Source organism: Pseudomassariella vexata (genome assembly GCF_002105095.1).
Source record: "Pseudomassariella vexata strain CBS 129021 chromosome Unknown BCR38scaffold_6, whole genome shotgun sequence".
In the NCBI taxonomy this organism is placed as follows: Eukaryota; Fungi; Ascomycota; class Sordariomycetes; order Amphisphaeriales; family Pseudomassariaceae; genus Pseudomassariella; species Pseudomassariella vexata.
The window spans coordinates 136,574-156,753 of record NW_024467961.1 but is presented as its reverse complement, the minus strand read 5'-3'; the positions used below and the strand labels follow the sequence as shown (position 1 = coordinate 156,753).

General features: G+C 50.5%; 4 protein-coding genes across 4 annotated transcripts; 3 read left to right on the top strand and 1 right to left on the bottom strand.

Moving 5' to 3' along the window:
• Window positions 1–3,705: 3,705 nt before the first annotated feature.
• Window positions 3,706–9,357, top strand: BCR38DRAFT_341472 (uncharacterized protein; the record flags this gene model as incomplete). The annotated part of the gene is made up of 1 exon (XM_040855871.1): window positions 3,706–9,357. One exon carries the CDS (start codon window positions 3,706–3,708, stop codon window positions 9,355–9,357), a length of 5,652 nt encoding a protein of 1,883 aa, XP_040715957.1.
• Window positions 9,358–12,488: 3,131 nt separating this feature from the next.
• On the top strand, window positions 12,489–14,399 carry BCR38DRAFT_457130 (Sodium/calcium exchanger protein-domain-containing protein; the record flags this gene model as incomplete). Its single annotated transcript, XM_040862002.1, has 3 exons — window positions 12,489–13,243; window positions 13,304–14,310; window positions 14,365–14,399. The coding sequence occupies 3 exons, from the start codon at window positions 12,489–12,491 to the stop codon at window positions 14,397–14,399; spliced, it is 1,797 nt and encodes a 598-aa protein (XP_040715956.1).
• A 2,334-nt stretch (window positions 14,400–16,733) lies between these two features.
• Window positions 16,734–17,617, top strand: BCR38DRAFT_465451 (Alpha/Beta hydrolase protein; the record flags this gene model as incomplete). The annotated part of the gene is made up of 2 exons (XM_040862703.1): window positions 16,734–17,129; window positions 17,174–17,617. 2 exons carry the CDS (start codon window positions 16,734–16,736, stop codon window positions 17,432–17,434), a joined length of 657 nt encoding a protein of 218 aa, XP_040715955.1. The 3' UTR covers window positions 17,435–17,617.
• Window positions 17,618–18,605: 988 nt separating this feature from the next.
• On the bottom strand, window positions 18,606–20,095 carry BCR38DRAFT_341824 (mRNA cleavage and polyadenylation factor IA/II complex; the record flags this gene model as incomplete). The annotated part of the gene is made up of 2 exons (XM_040855898.1): window positions 18,606–18,901; window positions 18,970–20,095. The coding sequence occupies 2 exons, from the start codon at window positions 20,093–20,095 to the stop codon at window positions 18,606–18,608; spliced, it is 1,422 nt and encodes a 473-aa protein (XP_040715954.1).
• Between the last annotated feature and the right edge of the window lie 85 nt (window positions 20,096–20,180).

Here is a 20,180-nt window from a genome sequence, read left to right as displayed (position 1 = left end):
TGTAAGCAGAAACGGGGTCGATGGCGCTAGGCCTCCAGCAGTGCGAGCTTCAAGATTGGTGGCTACTATACACGTATATGGATGCATATGATTGGTTGAGAATCCTTCTACACCAAGTCCTGGCAAGTGGCCGCAGGAAATGGCTTCCTCTTTTTACACATCAGATTAGAATCCAACGCAATCATTCCCGGGTTCGTATCAATCGATTAGCAGTATAAATTGCATCTTGTGTTCCGGAGAAGTAGTAAAATTGTCCCTCTGGGGCCTCCCCAGCCGCATGCGTTCTAGCCCTAGAAGCGATCTCTACGAGTGTCCTTATAAGACTTTTGCGCTCCAAAAATGGCTGAGTTGTTGCCTTATGAGGGCAATTACTACCTCTGAAGTACCTTCCATCACTTTCAGCCGCAGTCGTCTTTCTTTTACTGTTCCTCGCGATAACGGCGGCGCATTATTCCGAATATTCAAGACACGACTATAGCTACAGGGGAACCCCCATGGGGTCACGTATCATCGGCGCTATACCGTCCTAGCATGCCAACGGCTTCCGCAGCAGCCTCATGAGTAGGCTTATCCGGTTCACTTAGCCAGTATGTTTGTATGGCTGTCCCAGCCGCTATAGCCGCTAACAGAGGGTCTCCTAGGCTTGCTAAGCCGGCCCTGTACTAACTTTGTAGTGTCTGGTATATACCTATGAGTTTGGCGTTAAGGCCAGACAGCTGTGAAGTTATCATCCTACCGGTAGATAAAAATAATCGCTCGCATTCGGCCGACATAGCCTGTTAAAGGTATGACTTTTAGCAAATAGCTCTGCTGATCATGTAGAGTTGTGAGAGGTACGGAAGCGACATTCGACCCGAGCCGAAGCCACCGCCATTCGCCACGTTGTTCTTGAGCAGACTAATAGCCTCACCACCAGTCTTGCGAATCAGGGGGCTTGGAGTAAGGCAGCACGGAGCGAAGAGCCATGTTGTCCAACCGCGCCTGCGGAACGCTGCCGTGGGAAACACCAAGCCACCAGGTTATCGACGGTCCAAAGTTCGTTGGAGCAAGGCGCATAGTCGAGACCAAAGCAGGTAACTTAGATCTGCTGAAGTGAGCCGACTGGTCTGGTAGGCGAGCCTAATAAAGCCGAGTTCCTCCTTGAGTTTGCCGCTGACTGACAGCCCTGACGAAGAGACACATCAATGAGTCAATAACGTGATCAGACTACCATCCAACTAGGACTCGTCAATGGGTGACACATGAGAAACGTTAACATACTCCTAAGCAACATCTCATTCAAACGTAGTTTCTCAGGCCGGGAAATGTTTCAAATTGTAGACTAGCCTAAAGCCGCAGGTCTCTAAGTACTAATGCGGTGCTCTTTGGATACATGCGCATGCCCTTGAAGACTAGGCAATCAAGCTATAACGCCTCGCTACTAATGAACTAGATTATTCATTTGTAACACAAGCTATGCAAAGTCTGCGCTATATCCAGAATTACGAGCACAAAGTATATAACTATCTATTAAGGGTACGAGTTACATGTAAGGTCAACAAGGTTATGGTAATGTAGGCATAAGTGTGAGATACTGGTTGGAGTGTCCTAAAGGACTACATATTGGCAGTTCTATATCCTACAAGACCAATCACTAAGAAGTCCGGTCTTGAATCCTGCTTTTGCTGGAATCTCACTTGCCTTCTAATGGCCACCGGATTGTGTCTCATGTTGTTAGTTTCGGCATCATGCCGTTAGACAGTGTCTGTTGCGTTGGCCCAGACACACCGCCTGTGTGCTGAGTGTAGCGCCCGGGCTAACCGCCATAGATAGCCCTTCTGTAGCTACAGATTCCTTCGAGTTAGTCACATCATTATTACCATCACCAGTATAACTCTCTTGCCTGTATTACCCACAGTGCCTGTGTTCTTGAAGCTGGAATAGATAATCAAGTAATGACACAGGGCTGAATTGGGTCGCGGTTGCATCTTGCGCTCGTAGAGTCGATGATGGAAGTCGTCCCCTAGGCTGGTCTACTGGACTGTTATCTGAGTTTGGCCAATACATTTAGTAAGCAGGAATACTTAAAGCAGTTCATTCCATTATGGCTTACTCACATGGAGTGATATAATCTCGACCTAATCACATAGTATACAGCAATCGGATTGGAGATCAAATGGCGCGTCGGCTGAGGAAAATTAGAAATTGGAGGAAATTGATGCACTAACGTGAATGAATGTACACCGAGCTGGCCACCCTTACATAACCTCGCATAGAAATTTTACGATAGTAAAACCACAACGCCGTAAATCAATTGAAACTACTCTGAATCTTCCTCTCCAGAAGATGGCAATGCGATCTTACAAGTTCGCGCATTATGCCCAGTCCCGTTGCAAATACCACAGCGCCTCGGGCGCGTTTCAACACGCCTTGCGCGACCACCATTTCGGCGCTCTTCTTGCTGTATCTGCGTCGCCAACTCCCTAGAGTCCCGTAGGTCCTGTCCTTCTTGGAAACTAAGTGATTCTCCTTCCCGTAATTGCATTTTTTTAGTCCTCCGGCGCCGGCTTAACATCTTATTTGCCTCTCGAAGCTCAGCGCACTCGGCCCGTACGAGGGCGAGCCACCGTTTTTACGCGTTTGGAGGGTGCTTCGGGGGACTCGGTACGTTTTTGCCGCTTGTCGGAGACTAATTTTTTGGTCATTTTTGAGAGCTTGAAGGGCTAGCATTAAGTCTGCTTCGTTGTATGACTTTGCCATAATTGGTTGTTGAGAAAATCAAAGATTAAGTTGGCCGGTCGCGTTGGCGCATGAAAGTGGCCAGCTCAGTGTCATGGCCAGCTCGGTGTACATTCACGTTATATATAGGATATTACAAAATTACTTAAAGGTGCTAAGAAAAGTACGAAAGTAACTTATATACGAAAATGACTTATAGTGTGTATCCTGGTCGACCTACCGCACTGGACTCATGTCACGAATGTCAAGTTCATTGAATTCGTGCCAAGTCAGCTGTGTGGTCAGATCTGTTGATTCGTGGATCGATTGATGATAAGTCTAGGTTTCTATGTAACGCGGTAACAGCGTTGGCTTTATTTCCACATTTGTGGGGCCTAGGGCCACACTCAGATCCACAATAGTTCACGTTAGGTCGAAGTTAAAAGTAGTAAAAACCTCGCTAAGTTTGTGAGCTTAAGCGAGTCCGAAACAAGTGCAGTGTGGCACGGGTAAGAGTCTGAGTTGAGTCACAACCCTCGGCGCTAGTACGTCTAGGAACCACTATGTAGATAAGCACAATCTATCAAACCTGCTCATTTGTGTGAGTCCACTGGATAGAACACACACGAAATAAGTGACCAAGACTGTAACATTATTTGATCCAAAGAACTTGTTCAGGAGGATCTGGACGAATGCTGTGGTTATGAATTTAGTTTGTTTTCTATAGAGACTATGGAGGTTGGAGATAGTTGGCCGGGATGGGAATTTAGCGCTACTAAGCAAGCTGAGAAGGCGGTGACCTGCTAGCCTAACCACCTGAATTCTGCCGTTTTTACTTCCTTTAATGTCCATGCTAGCAATCAATTGAAGTTTAGCACCATTGACAACAATACATTAGGACTTGCGAAGAACACCAGGCCGCCTCGACATGGGCGTGACCGCACCTCCCCCGCCATGAAAAAGCCCTTATTTCACATGGGATGGATAACGTTTTTGTAATTGTCCGTCATGTCGCGAAGCGCCGCCGCGTCTCCCTCGACCGCTCGTCGCAGCGCGCCGCAATGGACGTCGCATCTCCGCCAGATCAGCAAGACGAGCTTCGACAGGGCCTCGCTAGACTCACCGCGTTCCCCCGACACCGTCTCCAGCTCGTCGACCATCCGCGAGTCAAATTCGGCCAAGAGAGTCGCCGAGCGCACCTGTATCGTGTCCATTAACGAGTCCCTGCTTGGCGACGATGTACTTCTTAACCTCGAGCTACTGGGAGGGGGTATCAAGCCCGGTGCCTTGATGTCCATCACGGCCTTGAAGGGGGATCAGGACAGGGCAACTGGCCCACATGGGTCTCTGAGGCCCAACGCGTCCTTCCATCGGCTACCCTCCGCACCCGACTTCTCTAAACTCGAAGGCAACGCAGACAAGCGATACATATTCGTGGTGAAGGATATGTCCAAGGAACTCAGGGCTAGGCATCCTGGTGTCGAGGTTTACGTAGCCAAGAACATCAGCGATGCCTTTGCTATCAAAAAGGGAACCCAAGTCCTGCTGGCCCCCGTCGACGACCACGCCCCGGCCATCGAGGCCTCACATGTCGAACTGTCCTTTAAGGACATGTATCTTTCACGCTCCGACATGTGGAGGCTAGCTGTGTCGGACCTCGCTGATAGGACTGTCTACAAGGGCCAAGTGGTCTTCTTCCTGGGTACCATCAAGGCCACCGTCACTACCGTCTTTGTTGAAGGCCGCAAGGTTCAGTCCGCGTTTTTTGGCCGCAACACACGCCCCATTTTCCGCAGCGAATCCGCCAGATATGTGCTGTTCATTCAAATGGCGCGTGAGATGTGGGACTTTGATTCTGACGGTTCCGGCGAGATCATGTTCTACAAAGTCGTAAACGGATTTCTGCCTGCCCTCTTCAAGAAATGGGCCTTGCTACAGGTGAAACATCTAGTCAGTATCGTGTTATTCGCAAGAGTAGAGTATGATACGGGCCTTAACACGGAATTCGCGAATACCTCTCTCCAGGACGATTACTACACGGGTTTCCAAGCCTCAGGAGATCGACGACCATACAAGGACTTTTACCGCGTTGTAGTGAGTGAAATGTCGAGTGGTGAATGGACCACCATCCTGCACCAACTTAAGCGCGAGTTCAACATCTTCCGCAAAGATATCAGCCTGCATCATCTTGATGCAATGAGCAGCGGCGCCAAGACACCAGTCGAAGATGTCCCGCCCAGAACTGCTTCTGCTACCAGGATCAAGGCAGAATCGTCTCTGGCTATGTACGGCAACTTCCTCGAGGCCATCAACCTTGCATCTTCCCAATATGCACATGACTACATCGATCGAGACTTGCTGCGCACCGGCATCTCCATTGTTGTCATCAGTCCAGGGACTGGCGTGTTCGAGGTTGAGTATGAGAATCTACGGCGAACAACGGAAGCTCTGATCGGGAATGGCATAGGCATTGACTTGATCTGTATCCCCAAGATACCGCTCCATTCAGTGCCATTGTTTCGATACCGGAACCCGCTCTTCCTCAACGGCAACCAGCGCGCACAAAATCAATCCGTACGTAGTAGGGACAGTACCCCAAAGCAGCCCACCCCCCTGGTAGGCAGCTACACCACTTTGACTGAATCCTTGTCTCCGACGAAAGCCTTGGATGTCGCAAGTCGCCTTGATCCACTTGCTAAACTCTGTGCTGACGAGTGGGCTTTTGCGTTGCCTCAGTGGCTTCACGTCTCGTACTGGACCGGCAAGTCGGAGGAGGCTCTTTCATTCCAGGGAATCGCCTTGTCCGCAGATGGGTACGCTCGCAAAGAAGCACAGGAAGAATTCACAATTAGGTGTCGGCTGTACGATTTACAAATGAGAAGTGTATTGGAGACGAACGAAATAGAGACGACACCGCTGCACGCAGATCCAAAGTTTCCTAGCAAGACGATCAATTTGGAGGACAATCAAAAGTCACAACCTTTGTCCACAATGCCTCGCAAAGTGCCTGAGGCATTGTTCGATCCTGTATACGGCTTTCAAAAGTTTGTACCCGACAAGTTGACCAAGAGTGGTGGAGACTCGTTGTGGAAACAATTGCAAGCTTTTGATGAATCTCGGGCTCGACTGCCAGCGTCACGTAGCATGTTGGCCATTGTGAAATCCACAAGAGATCTCGACGAGGCCACCCGCAGACCACTCATGCAGGATACCGGGTTATTTGGATCCTCTATGGGTGAGAAAAAACCCGAGCTTCCACTTGGCGGCTTTTCTTCCAGTTTTGTCCCTGTGGATCGAGTCGCCGCCCCAGCAGTCTCTAATACTGTCACTGCAGGAGGGTCTCGAAGAAAATCAACAACTATGGGCTCGCAGCCCAAGATAACACCTACGAAGATGCCAAAGTTCATGAGGCAGGTCAGTCTGGGCCACAAAGGGTTTGGCGTCGCAGCGCCGACAACAGCGATTGCCGAAGTCAGGACGGAGCATGCGAGTGGCAAGCAATACAGGCCGAAAGTTACGACCCCGTCCGTGACAGCCCCCGCGATGCCTGTCATGGTTACCACCAACTCGCCGAGAATAGTACCTAGCGATAGATCTCTGCGACCGCTCGAACAGTTTGACTCCGAGTTATCGGACCAGCTCCACGATCTCGTTCGGAATACACCTAGCAGGCCGATATCAATTAGGGCGTCGTCTGTGGATCCTGGAAGTTCAAACCAATCGAGGTCTGCAAACATCAAAGCAGCTGGGTCGGCTTTAGCAACACCGGTTTTCAGGGGTACCAGACCCAGGGAAGACCACGATGAACAGTTCTCCAGCGCTTTGAGAGCCGAAGATGCGCAAAAGCTCTTCAACAATAAGCTTCTTGCAGGCGCCATTCCAGAGCTACCATCGACCCTTTCTCCTACCACGGCCATGGCTCCGTGGCTCGTTGTTCTTAACCCGTCGAATCCCGATGTCAACAAGGTGGACGACGCAATCCTTTTTAGTAGATGGCAGCACGTTTTCCCCCGACCGTCTGAGATGAAAGTCATGAAGTGGAAATCTATCTCATCACCGGCGGCAGTTCCCCTAACCACAGAGTACTTTCCCTCTAAGGCTCAGTTCGACACCGAGTATCAGCGTCAACCGTACAACATCGCCCAGAACGTAGAAGATGACCTATCTGAGGAGCCCAAGTCGCGTGAAGCCTTCTTGCGGGAACTTATCAGTGCCAGGTTTGCCCACGGCTTTCAAGTTGTTATTGGCCCTAGTGTGGCCAGGGCTCTAGGCCAGAAAGTTGTCAAGATCGCCGATATCTTCTCGCGGGATCACATTGTCGAAGACGGCACAAGCCTGTTCATGAGTATTGGAAACACCATCCACCAACTCTCATGTGTTAATGGCACCGAAGTTGAAGTTAATATTTTCGTTCGGAAGCCCACCGAGTCGTCTGGACAGGCCGACCAGCCGGCGGCTCTTTACAAGCCAGCCATTTGTACGCTCCTCGACTCCGCGTATGAGGACAGGCAGATTGATATCTTGACGCCAAAACCCGAGAAGAACTGGAACTATATTGACTCGTACCTAGCCGGCCACACTGACGAAATGACGGATAATCTAAGATTTTGGCGGGCCCGTTTCGTCCTCATACCCATGCATTCTCGGAGCATGTCCGTTTCCAAAACCCACCAGAACGGCGACAACGAGGAGGAGGTTCGCCTTGAAGGGATCAAGCGGCTGGCTCAGACGTGGCAGCGGCATCGTTACGTGCCACCATCTGAACGTCATTTCCAGAGCGCAGGCGCAAGGAAAGCGAGAGACCCGAACCCTCTTGACATTGTCTACAAGACCGAGGATTCGTCGGTAGTTATTGCGGCAGAATTGGAGACCCTTCCATTGTTCGAGAACGTAGACACTACCCATAGGAAGGGCCAGCTGATATCCAGCCGGGAGCGTTTTTCGAAAAAGGGGTTTGACGTTGCTGCTCTTGCGGAGGCGATTCAGCAACCGGCAGAAAATGGGGGCATTCGGATGCAGAACCGGCGATGGCATCTTCGTCTTCATTACAACTGCTTCATCGGTTCGGATATGACGACCTGGCTCTTGGACAGCTTTGAGGATCTTGAGAGTCGAGAAGAAGCTGTCGAGCTTGGAAATTCATTGATGGTCTACGATGACGAGAAGCACAAGGATAGAGATAGGGACGCTCCCAAAGAGCTTAAGAAGGATCGTGGCATATTTGTTCATGTTGAAAGGCGGCATCCATTCCGCGATGGTCAGTTCTTCTACCAGATTGCCACCGAACATGCCAAACCGCATCCTCCGGGCTGGCTCTCTATAAGAAGAAGAGACCCGTCTGTTCCTTCGACTCCACTTTCAGAGCAGATTCCAAGAGACTCTCCTCGGACTGGCCTTAGCAACATGTCGCGGCCAACATCCATCCACGAAGAGAACTCGCCTGTGTCCGGTGCCTCGACTCCGACTGTGCCAGGAACCGGCAACAACAGGAAGCCTAAAGTTGTACTAAGCAAGGTGATGAAGTACGACGTCGATCAACGTAGAAAGTCGTATCGACCTGAACGGATCAACTTGCACTACGACAGGCTACACAATCCCGACAACTGCTACCATATTCGCATAGACTGGATGAACGTTACGGCCAAGCTGATTGAGGACGCCATTAAGCTGTGGGCAGGCATTGCAGCACAGCATGGTCTGCGCCTTGTCGAGGTGCCCATCGCTGAAGCTTGCACAATTACCGAGGTCAACCCGTTCAGAAGGCCCTACACTGTCAAGCTTGCACTGCCTCCGCCAAGTCAGCGTCCCGTCACGTACTATGATCCCAACTCATTCACCCCACAGGCGCCGCCAGGTAAACACTTTTACCAAAAGGCCCTTTTGCGGAAGTTCGACTTTGTGTTGGACGTGGAGGCAGCGTCGAACTTCCCTGGAGACGTAGATGTGAGTTATTCATGGGGCAAGCCGGACTTTAAGTACACACAGTACATCCACCGCTCTGGTGTGTTGCTGGCCGAGATCATGGACGACGGAAACTTCCTAATCCTTGCCAATCGAGTCTACACGAATCGGGGAGCAGCGTCCCAGCAGGCTCCACCGCGTACCGAGCCGCTGCCCAATGAGCGTGTGTCACGCCTCATGGCTACTCCAGCATACACGAGTTATGGAATGGCGGAGCCGACACCCATGTCCAGTCCCATGTTCAGGCCTGTGCTGTTCACTTCGGCACAACAGGCATCAAGAGCAGCGGTTTCGGAAGCTGCGTCCACTCAGGCCAAACCCGGGGCAACGCCGAAGTATCACCTGGGCGAGCCTGAGTCAGTTCTTGACAATCTAGAAGCCTTTTGCTCAGATGAGGAGGCACTCGAAAGTTTCTACAAAGAAACATTAGAGAAGGTACCAACGGCTGCTACACCTGCCAGCACTGCAACCGCACCGGTACAGGATGGTGAACCAGATTCCGACTCCGGGATCCCGGTGCTTGGGCTGCCTCCCGGCGTGCTTGGCAGCGGAGCTGATGAGTTGGGTATTAGTCCCAGCCCACGGCTAGGGACACCTAGTAACATGACTGGATCTCTGTTCTTTAGGCGAGGCAGTGCGCAGTATCAGAGAGCGAACGGGAGAGAGCTGACGAGAGACCACGGGACGGACGAACAATAATGGACGGGTTTACCCACATGTAAATGATGGCGATGATATTACACGAGAAATAGGAGCCGCAATACCATAGTGATGTAGATACCAGACTCGCGTCTATTGAGCTCAGCCATCTAAGAGCTGAGTCATCAGGGTCCTGAGAACCAATTTGGCAGCGGTGAGTTCACCGCTAAGTTACCCGTGGAGAGCAACAGGATGCTTGCACCAGCTGAAGGTTCCAATCAGATAAATGAGCTTCTCATTCTTGCTTTGATGATGTGATACCAAGGTAGCCAGTCTGTATATAAGCCACAAGGAAAGTTACAACAAACTGCATTGATATTGGAACGCGCCCGGGCTGTGATTGGTTGGTGGGCTTGATGACCCTGATGACCTTGTTAGGAAGCAGGGCGGATGCAGAGACACGTCAGCACAGCAAACGATAGAGACTTCGGAATGCGACTTTCCTTGTTGGGCATTGTCTATCTTCAGGCTATTCTCATTGCGACGATTGATGGTTGAATGCCAGCTTGTTGTCAGATTGCTGGACTCGACTTGGCTGTTCCTGCTTGAGTATCCATATAACATGCAAGGGACTAGGATGTATGCATTCTTGCCCAAACTTCCAGGGTCAATACCTACTACATATAAGGGGAAACGGCAGTGCAACACGTGGTTGTCGGCGTATATTCACCTCTCAACGACTGGCGGACATGCTTGTATCCGCAGCCGGCCACAGCGGTCAATCGGCGTATTACCTGCGACCATTGATATTCGGTCCCTCATAGACGGCTATCTCGTCTTCACTATATGGAAATTCTAGTTTCCAGACCTGTTGCAGACCCAGACAGCGCATGCCATGTGTCGCAGTAGTCATTTGTTACTCAGGAGAGTCCCGAACATCTCAGGACTTGTTCAATCGGTTATATTTCGGATAATAGTGATATTGTGCTCCTTACTTCTTGCGTCAGATACGTCCTCGTGCTTGCAAAGAAACAACATACACGTGTATGCCTATTTGGAATTAAAATTACTATGATTAGTATCCTTCCATATCTGATAGCTGATTGTCCCGGATGGTTGAAATACCTCACAAACAATACGAAATTCCCCAACCCCATGATGTTTCCCCTTGGTCCAAGACATGTCGTTGAACTCTGCCAAGTAGCCAAGATAGCCAAGCAGAACATGATTTTCTGATGGTGTCTTGGAAAGTCTTGGAGGAAGCTTGACGCAATTAGTCACCGTGAACTCGCTTGCCAAAATGCTCATGATCGCTTGGCTCTACCATTGCCTAAAAGCTTGATACAATTTCATGGTGCACTAGCTCAACCAAGGTGCGTCATTGTGCAGCTGGCCATGTTTTATGGCAAGTATCAAAGCTTTCTGTGGGTCCCACGGCCCTGGCAACGGCAGCATATCTAACATGGAGTCATTTGATTTTATCCAACAAAGCATTGTGAATCAGATGCCACGTGTGTGTATGTGACTGTACTCTACTCGAAAGCATCGGGTCGGATCGTGCGTGGGGTCTCGTAGATGTAGGGATCGTGATGTGCAGTGTCGCTTTTGCAAATCCGGTAGTCCATCGTCAGCGTTTCTACAGCCAAAGTGGGATTGGCTGTGCACCCCTGACTCTGAGCTCTGTGACCAATCAATGATACTGGCCGCGGCATGGTTCATCATGAGAGTAATGAGGCCTCCCAAGGTCCTTTTAGTTCACTAATGTACCTTCATGACCCAACCTTGGAAGGTACTTTTGGTGGGTGTAGCTGAGTGTAAACACTAGACTGCTGTAGGTCACGTCGCGAGACAACAAGCTTCAATCCATCGTACAATGACGTGTGCTATTATTGGGCCAACTATCACCGCTTGATGCAGACCATGTTACATGCTGGCCAGGTGGCATCAACCAAGGACGTGACTCGCTGAAGCTGCCTGAGTGCCAAGGGGCGGCAGATTTCGAATCCCAGCAATTGATGGGAGATTGCTGGTAGCAGATCCCCACGACCCCTTTGTTCTCCTTCAAATTGAAGACACTCCCATGGCATTCTTTGTCTTTCATTACTACTTGCTTTGATTTTCGAGATCTCATTCCACCATCTCGACGCATCAATTGTACTTTCAGCCAGCGACATGCCGCAATAGTACAGTTTCCCCACTCTATTTGGACCGACTTGCAGTAGTGAATCTAGATTTTAGATTTCAGCACTTTCGATTGACCCGTCATTTCACCGATATTCTACGCCTCAGCCGACCGCCGAAAGAAACTTGGACAGGTACTATTCAAGCTCACGTCTATTGAAGTAAATGAATACACCTTGCACAGCAAATTGTGTGGCATTCTTGGGAGCTAGGGGCTTCTGAAGCTGAAAAGAGAGGAAGACGACAAATTGCTAGGTGCTGCAAACGAACAACGCAAACGCTACCCATATTGCGAGGTTGCATACGTCGAATCAACCCCCGGTATCAACGCAAACGAGACGCGCCTAGAGTGGTCTGTTACTAGCGCGACTTGTCACACATTTCACCATGTCTGCCAACTATAATCGACCAGGTCAACGAGGTAAGCAACCATACTCTCTTTCACGTTAAGCGCCCTATTGGTTCTGTTCCTCGGAGAGTGTCCGACCAAAAAAGCCCGAAAATAGGAAATTGGTCTTCGAGACTGCGGACCCCCCATAACCGGATCTTGCAGGGTTCTCGAGGATAATTATTGTCCGTTCAAGAATGCCAATGCATGCTCACTCATTGCCCAACCCACCTCAAATCACACTTTAGAGTGCGAACGTATTCGTCGCATGTTTATGCCAGAGTCTGAAGTTCGAAGTCTGAGCTCTGAGTTTGAGCCATTCCACAACACCAAACAATTTCCCTTCCCATCTGTTACCTTATCAGTCGGTCAATTCTTCATTCTGCATTCTCTTCAATGGCCCTCTAACCGCTGCCTGCCACCACCAACACCGCATCTCACGCATGGTCCTTCCGATCGCCGACTTCAAATTTCAGAAGAAAGATCTCACGTGGAACGGATTGGGGTTAAACAATTTGTCACACACGCTGCTGCATTTTTCCCTCAATAATTTCACATTGCCCTCTCTTTCGTTGTATATTCCACTTTTTCCGCTAGTTGCATTCATTGCGCATTTCAAGCTATGGACGAAATTTCTAACCCAGTTGGAAAAAAAGACAGCTTTAATCTCTTTGATATCAAACGCCAAGCCCGTCGTGCTGGCCGCCGCGACTCACAAGGTGCTTCGAGGTGGAACCCCTTCGGACTGATTCAGTTTGATACGCCGAAGCGAAGGAATACGGCCAACGACGCAGAGACTGGAACGTTACGACCCAGCGATGATGGCCCTGGCCAACTTGGACACCGAAGCACAGCACCAGATCGACTACACACGCCAATCGCTGAGCGGGAAGGGTCGCGAACAAGCAAGGATAGTGAGGTGCCAGGTTCGTCTGGCGAGACGCAAAACACCAACCCCTTCGCTTCGCAGGTTACGACGGCGGAAAACAACAGTACCAATACCACCACGAACACCAACGCCAACGGTGGCTTAAGGAACCGAAGACATGGCGAGGCAGATGGTACAGTTGGCGATGAGGAGCCCGAGAAGCCAAAGAAGAAAACGGGCATCTTTAAAGATGTAAAACCAAAGGAAGGCGATCCTTTTACCCTCAAGAACCAACTTCAACGCACGTTTTTGAATTCTTGGATCAACATCCTAATCCTTGCGGCTCCCGCCGGCATTGCCCTAAACTACGTTGGTGCCGATGGCAAGATCGTCTTTGCCGTAAACTTCATCGCTATCATCCCACTGGCAGCCATGCTAAGTTTTGCGACAGAGGAGATTGCGCTAAGGACGGGGGAGACGCTTGGTGGCCTTATCAACGCCACCTTTGGGTATGCGATTCCCCACGGTCCTCGGATACTATTCATCGAGATTCTAATGTGACTATCTAGTAACGCTGTCGAGTTGATTGTGGCCGTCATGGCACTGTTGAAGGATGAAGTACCTATTGTGCAGACCTCGCTCATCGGTAGTATCCTTTCCAATTTGCTCCTGGTTCTGGGCATGTGCTTCTTTGCTGGTGGTGTGAACCGCCGAGTTCAGTTCTTCAACAAAACAGTAGCCCAGACGGCAACCAGCCTTCTCGCCTTAGCCGCCGCATCGGTCATCGTGCCAACCGTTTTCAGAGATGTAGCCCAGACGGAAACGGGTCAGGATGTAGCTGCACTGTCTCGTGGCACGGCCGTCATCCTGCTCTTCGTATATGGCGGGTACTTATTTTTCCAACTCAAGACGCACAGTAAGGTATACAATGAGACATCCCAGAAGGCTGATACGGTACCCATGCCGTGGCACAAGGAAAGGGATCTTGGTGTTCTCGCCAAGGCCGGGGGCCAAATGGGTGCTGTGGCACAGAGCGGCCAAGGAAGAAATACTCACGAGGATGGGACACCGGTCGATCTTCTCAACATGCAAGTTGTGGAGGAAGAGGAAGAGGAATACCCCCAACTTGCCTTTTGGGTTGCGGTTGCGACGCTAACCATTTCCACCGTCATCATCGCTTTTTGCGCTGAATTCATGGTCGACGGCATCCAAGATATTACTGCGACGGGGGCCATCAGTGAAGAATTCATTGGTCTCATTCTGCTCCCCATTGTGGGCAACGCAGCCGAACACGCTACTGCGGTCACGGTTGCTATCAAAGACAAAATGGACCTGGCCATCGGTGTTGCGGTCGGATCGTCGATGCAGGTCGCGCTTTTCCTGATTCCTCTGCTTGTCATCATCGGATGGGGCATCGGCAATGAAAAGATGACGCTTGCTTTTGATTTGTTTCAAATCACTGTTATGTTTGTGTCAGTCCTACTGGTTAACTATCTGATTGCCGACGGTGAAAGTCATTGGCTAGAAGGGATGTTACTGGTATGTCTGTACGCCATTATAGCTGTCTGTTCCTTCTGTAAGTGCTACAACGTTTCCTATGAGAGTTGCGCTAGATGCTGATGATATACAGTTTACCCCACTGCGGACACAGCGACTGCAAGTTGAGAAGACTTCAACAGGACGAAGCACAAGACGATATACTTCACGAGTGGTGCCACATGGGCTTGTTCTTCACTACCGGAAATCCGGCATATTCCCTTTACGCCCCCTGGTCGATTTTATTGTATAAAATACTCATACCCGAAAATATGCGGCATGCGATATGCGACATGTCACTGCCGGGATGTATTGTATATATTCTTTTCTGATCTGGCCTCTTTCACCGTATCCTCTCTTTGCGCCTTTTCGCCGTTCCGGCAGCTGGTCCACTGTTTTAATCAACTATTTCGAGATTGGAGGCGTGTTCCAAGTGTTAGCATGAGCGTGGCGTTACGATGGGGTTCTTTCCTGCTAGAGAAAACGTGAGGTTGCGAGAGTACTATAAGATGTCTAGCGTAAAAATATATACTAAAAAAAGGGGGGAGGGGAAGGGGGAACGAAACGATCTTGCGAGGCAGATTATCCCGGGTGGTGCGAAGGTCTGGGCGATGCAGTCGGTTGCCCCTACACGCGATAGGGGTGCTCTGAGAAAGGTATCGTGTGAATCCAGCTCCAATAGTAGAGGGCTTGGTGAAATTGACAACGACTCAGTGGCACACCAGATATGTAGTCTCAAAAACAAATTATAATGTTACACATGCCCTCCCGATTGTTTCGAATTTACCCCATTAATGGCCTCTACACTGTTACTTGATGGGCTTCTAATTGAGACAATCTAGCCAAATCCTTCTCTCCACTGTAGGCTCAATCCAACCCACTATTTTCCCATCTCAGTCCATGCCCCTTCCTTATGAAGCATCTGATCTGCGGGATTGGCATACTGGTCAAGTACCTCCAGCACGACGCCAAAGAACCCATACTCAACCAACAGCTTACGCTCATCCATTCACACCGCCGGTGTCCTGCTAGTCTCGCACACTTCGCCCGGATCCCGACGGGTGGTCGTCATCTCGGGGACTACGACAGGCAACCTGTATGCGTTGTACATAGATTCCGTCTACCATCTAGCGGCTTTGATCTCGCTGCCATAATCGGGCTTCTCGTCCGCTTCAAGGGAGGACATGAAGTTCGAGAGCCATTGGGACCCGGCTGGGTCGGATGCGCAGGCCGGCCCGACGAGCTTGAGGAGGCGGCCCTTTTCCTGGCGGAGGGGGAGTGTTCTACTGCGCCAGGACTCCACGGCTTCGGGAATGGAGGGATGGAGATGGGGGCGAGAGGGAGGAGACGGTTTATTGGAGGGTGGGGGTATTGGGGTTATCGCGGGTTAGGGTCCAGTCCCAGAGAAGGGGACGTTTGGGAGTCATGGGGATTGTTAGTTGCATGTGGTGTGAAATGTTGTGTTAGTGAATGGCTCAGGTTTCCATGGTGGAGGATGTTGACTGGAGATGTGAGCTCCAGCTCTGACGCTGAACAACGTCTTGGACTACAGCCAAGGTTCAAATTCTCGGCCAGGATTCTTCAAGTCCAACATCCACCATCTTCATGTTATCTCCTATCTAGAATCGTAGAGTGTCTGGCCCTGGCTTGACCGATACCAAGTATCCGGGTTTGCACGCAGAAGTGACGTAGGTGGGGACTGAACCTAGGTCGCACAGCCCGTTGAGATCGAGCTTCTCAACCCTTCAAAGTTGAAGGATTTTGCGCTGGGCTGATGCAAGATGCTGTCACAGCCGTGTGTTGAGGCTTCCCGCCATAACGGTTCCTGTAATGACCGCATTTGGTCGTGCAGAGCCGATCTCTGGGTTTCATGATCTGCACTTTGTGATTCGCCCTACTAACTTGTGCCGCAAACCGCCGGCCCGTGGCACTCAGCACTCGCTTATCCATCGTATTTACAATGACTAACCTTGCATGCTCTTCTTACTGCCGCGCTGCGACCTCGGTGAATGCCCCAACTTCAGGGCTCTGGATCAAGGCCCTGGTTATGACAACCGGTGAACAAAGAACAGAAAAGAAAAGAAACTTCGAAGTACAGAACCCCGGACTGCTGATACGGATTGGGGGCCGGATTGCCAAGGCCAGTCAACAAGAACAGACGCCAATTGATATTGTTGCCCATTTGAGTACTAAGTATCCCAGTTTGTTACTTTGTATCTGCATCTGCATCAGTCTTGGTGAAAATGGTCTGATATTTAGATCATAGTACCTTAAGGTCTGCAATTGTGACAGGATGAGGTATGTTTGCTACCCAGGATCCCAGTACTTAACTTCGACGCCGGTCGCAGTTTTGGCCAGGAAAGAGCAAGTTTGTTTGCGTTGAAGTCTGGACATACCCAACGACCGAAGCACTAACAAGACTTTGCTTTGAATTGAATTGAATTGAATAAGTAATGAATTAAGATGGGCAAGCAGACAGTCACCATGAAACTGGAATTCTGCCCCTCCCCTCAACCCAACAAGACGGGTGTGCTGCTCTTGCCTGGCGGCGGTTATGGCAACATCACAAACGAAAAAGGTCTTGCCCCTGCCCAATGGCTTAACGAGCGAGGCTACGATGCCTGGGTCCTCTCTTACACTGTATCGTGTACTGAACCCCCCGTGCCTATCTACCCCAAGCCGCGGGACGAAGCCCTCGCCGCTATTGTCGACATCCGCTCCCAGAAACGCATCACCACCCTCGGCATCTGGGGCTGGTCGGCCGGCGGTCATCTCGCCGCCATCACCGCCACCAGGACAGAAGCTGAGCTCGACTTTGCCATATTGACGTACCCCGTCATCACCTTGGAGCATGGAAATGTGGCCCACGGATAAACCTCCTTGGTGAAAATGCCAATCCCCAGCTGGTGCACGACATGTCGGCACAGAACGGCGTCTCCAAGTCTACACCGCCCACATTCATCTTACACACGGCCAACGATGCTTTGGTATCTGTACAGAACGCCTTGCTGTTTGCCGCCGCCATGGCCGAGCACCAGCGGCCTTTTCAGCTTGTCGTCTTGCCGGATGGTCCTCATGGCATTGGCTTGGCCTTGGAGGATGAGAAACATAGTTGGACTGACCAGCTCGAGAGGTGGTTGAAAGAATTCGTCACGCCGGTGTAAAGTAACATTGTAGTACCATGTGGACTATCTGTATCTGGTTCATAAACTTGGGGAAATCTCCCGGTGTTTTTTGGTTAGCTGCTTTCATAGAGTCGATGGGAGTATCATGTGCATAAGAAAACGAAACGAAATAGGGGAATAAAAAATAGATGTAGTAGAGCCTAAACTAGGGACGAAATACGCAATGAGTGATCTTTGAGCTTACGGACTGTGGCTTGTTTGATTGGAAAAATCGAAAAATGCCTTCCATATGTTCATCACACGATCGAATGATAGGCCAACAACAAAGCAACATTGCATATGCGTACCTCGGTAAAAATCAGTAAAAATTAACGTTCTCGATATCCTAAATCATCGTGCAGAAAAAAGGATACTTGCCCATCTGTCGACTACCCCTGAATCTGCAGGTGTGAAGCAACCAAATCCAACGAGGCAAACTTTAACATTCTATTTGAGGCTGGGCTGACAACAGCTTCACGAGTCTTGCCCTTTACGAAATCATCATGTAAGTATGCTTGGAAACTTCATAATCAAGAAAGGAAAATGCGCTTAGTTTTTACTCAACCGAGAAGATGTCATGGCAATATCATGACGCTTGCGAGGATGCCAAGGCCGCACGACCAGCTGGGTCCGGGCACCCCAGTTTTGACAAGATCAGATGGAATCCTCCCGTTAGACGTGTTAGATAGGTATTTAAGGCCCTGCTGATTTGTACAAGTAATCTGGCATGGCATGTGATTTAGTATCAGAAGGGGTAGGGAAGGGGCCGGGCGAGGCGGGGGGCAGGTTATATCGGGTCTGGCATGAGGTATTGAAATATTATATCATGTTGTGGGCCAAAAGTAAGGTATCTCGCTGCACCCTACATCGCTAGTTGGCTTCACTTTCGGTACTTAGGTACTTTTCCCTCTGAGAAGTATTCTTTAAAGAGCCTTTGGGTGCGCTTCTGTCCAGTATGCATAGATTTCTGAAATGGGCCAGGGAATTTACCCCTCGCCTTGGAGTCTTCTTGTTTATCCAGCCTCCCTCAAACTAAATGTTTCTCGACCTCCTCTTACTTGTCGGGCGCTAGAATTCCTGGCGCAAGACACAAGAGCCTCTCAGAATATTGCACGCATATTGAAGTGTGAGTATTATGTATTTGCACTTTTCCATAACTTGGTGATCATCCCTAGAGGCTGACCATAGGTTCCGGATAGCTACCCCAAAGCAAGGGTCTGTCACCGAGTTTGGCGCTCACTGGCGCAAGGACCTTGAGTCTCTTCTTCTTCTCGTCAACATCTGCGACGTAGACGAAACCCATAATGTTGGAGTCGCGTATCGTCTCAGGCGCATCATGGACAGAGGCGTACATGACGGCCAGCATGCAGTTGACCATCATAAGGGAAGGCTCCACCTTTTCCAGGAGCTGCTCGCGCGAAGATACGTTATAAAAGTCGTCTGAGTCAGCAGTTGCAGTAGTTGGTGCTATGTCAAGATCAGCATGTTTTGTTCTAGAAGATTGGTGTGCAGATGCCGGTCGAATCTTGACATACCTTCCATGATTCTCCATATTCCCACACCGTCGAAAGCAACACTCTGTGTAAACGGGCTTAAGGACCTCCGCACATCACCAAAGAAGTACTCCCGGATAGTGGCTTCCCTGGCGCCCTGCATAAAGGCGGCGTCTCTCTCGACGACACCTCCACTCTTGTCCAAGCCAACGACGTGTATGCACTCGCCCAAGCTTGTCCTTTGGCCGGAAAATCTCCTGACCAACTCGGCAGTCATCCGTTCTGAGCCCAGAACGATGATGATATTGACGGAGAACTCTGCCACGATGTGCGCCAGCAAGTCGTAGCCTCCCTTTGCTGCATTGGGTGTCCTGGTATCAATCAACATGCCCGTCTTCTTCACATCTGGATCTTCGGCCAGTCGACTAGTCGCTGCAACAGCTAGACGACTCAACAAGCTCTTGAACAATCTAAGATTCTCGTCCGGACTGCTCAAACCATAGTAATATGCAAGCGGCAGCTTGATGGGTGTTGCAACCGGCCCGCTGCTGGGTATGCCGCCCCATTCAGTCGTGATATCCATGATGGTCGCAAACACAGCCGCTGACAGGGTGCCAGGCAACGAGAGCATGCCCTGCGCCGCATCTGTATTGACCACCATTGGCTGGTGTCCCATGCGCGTGGCCCAACCAGCCAGCATCTTGACTAGACTCGTCTTGCCCGTGTTAGCTGGGCCAGCGACCAGAATGCGCGGTCCCATATCCCCTTCGCCATTCCCTATTGCTTTCGCGGCTGCGGCTCGCAAACCTTCGAGCTTCATGTGCAGGTTAAGATAGCTGACCATAGGGGTTTCGTCCGCTGTGGGCTTGCTCGTGTAGGCGTCGTAGGCATCAGGGGTCGGGGCGGTGACTTGTAGCTCGCAGCCTTTCCACGTGTTGATTTTGGACTTGGCGCCACTGAAGGTGTAGGGCGTGCTGGGCGCGAGTTCGGTGCCGTCTTTTTCTGCGGTGCCCGAGAGTAGTCGGATAGTCAGCGACGATGAGACGGGGACCTCAAAGCGCCACTCCCAGAAGGGCTGGAGCGAGACGATGGTAGTGGTCGCAGTGGAGGTCGGCGCTGCGGTTGGGGTAGCAGCCGTGGGGGCTATGCCCAGGCCGGGAATCGACATTATTTCTCAGCTCATTCGGGGCCGTAAGATGGGGTGAAAGTCTCGTGGTGTTGTATATTGTAGCCTGGAAAACAGTGTTGACCTC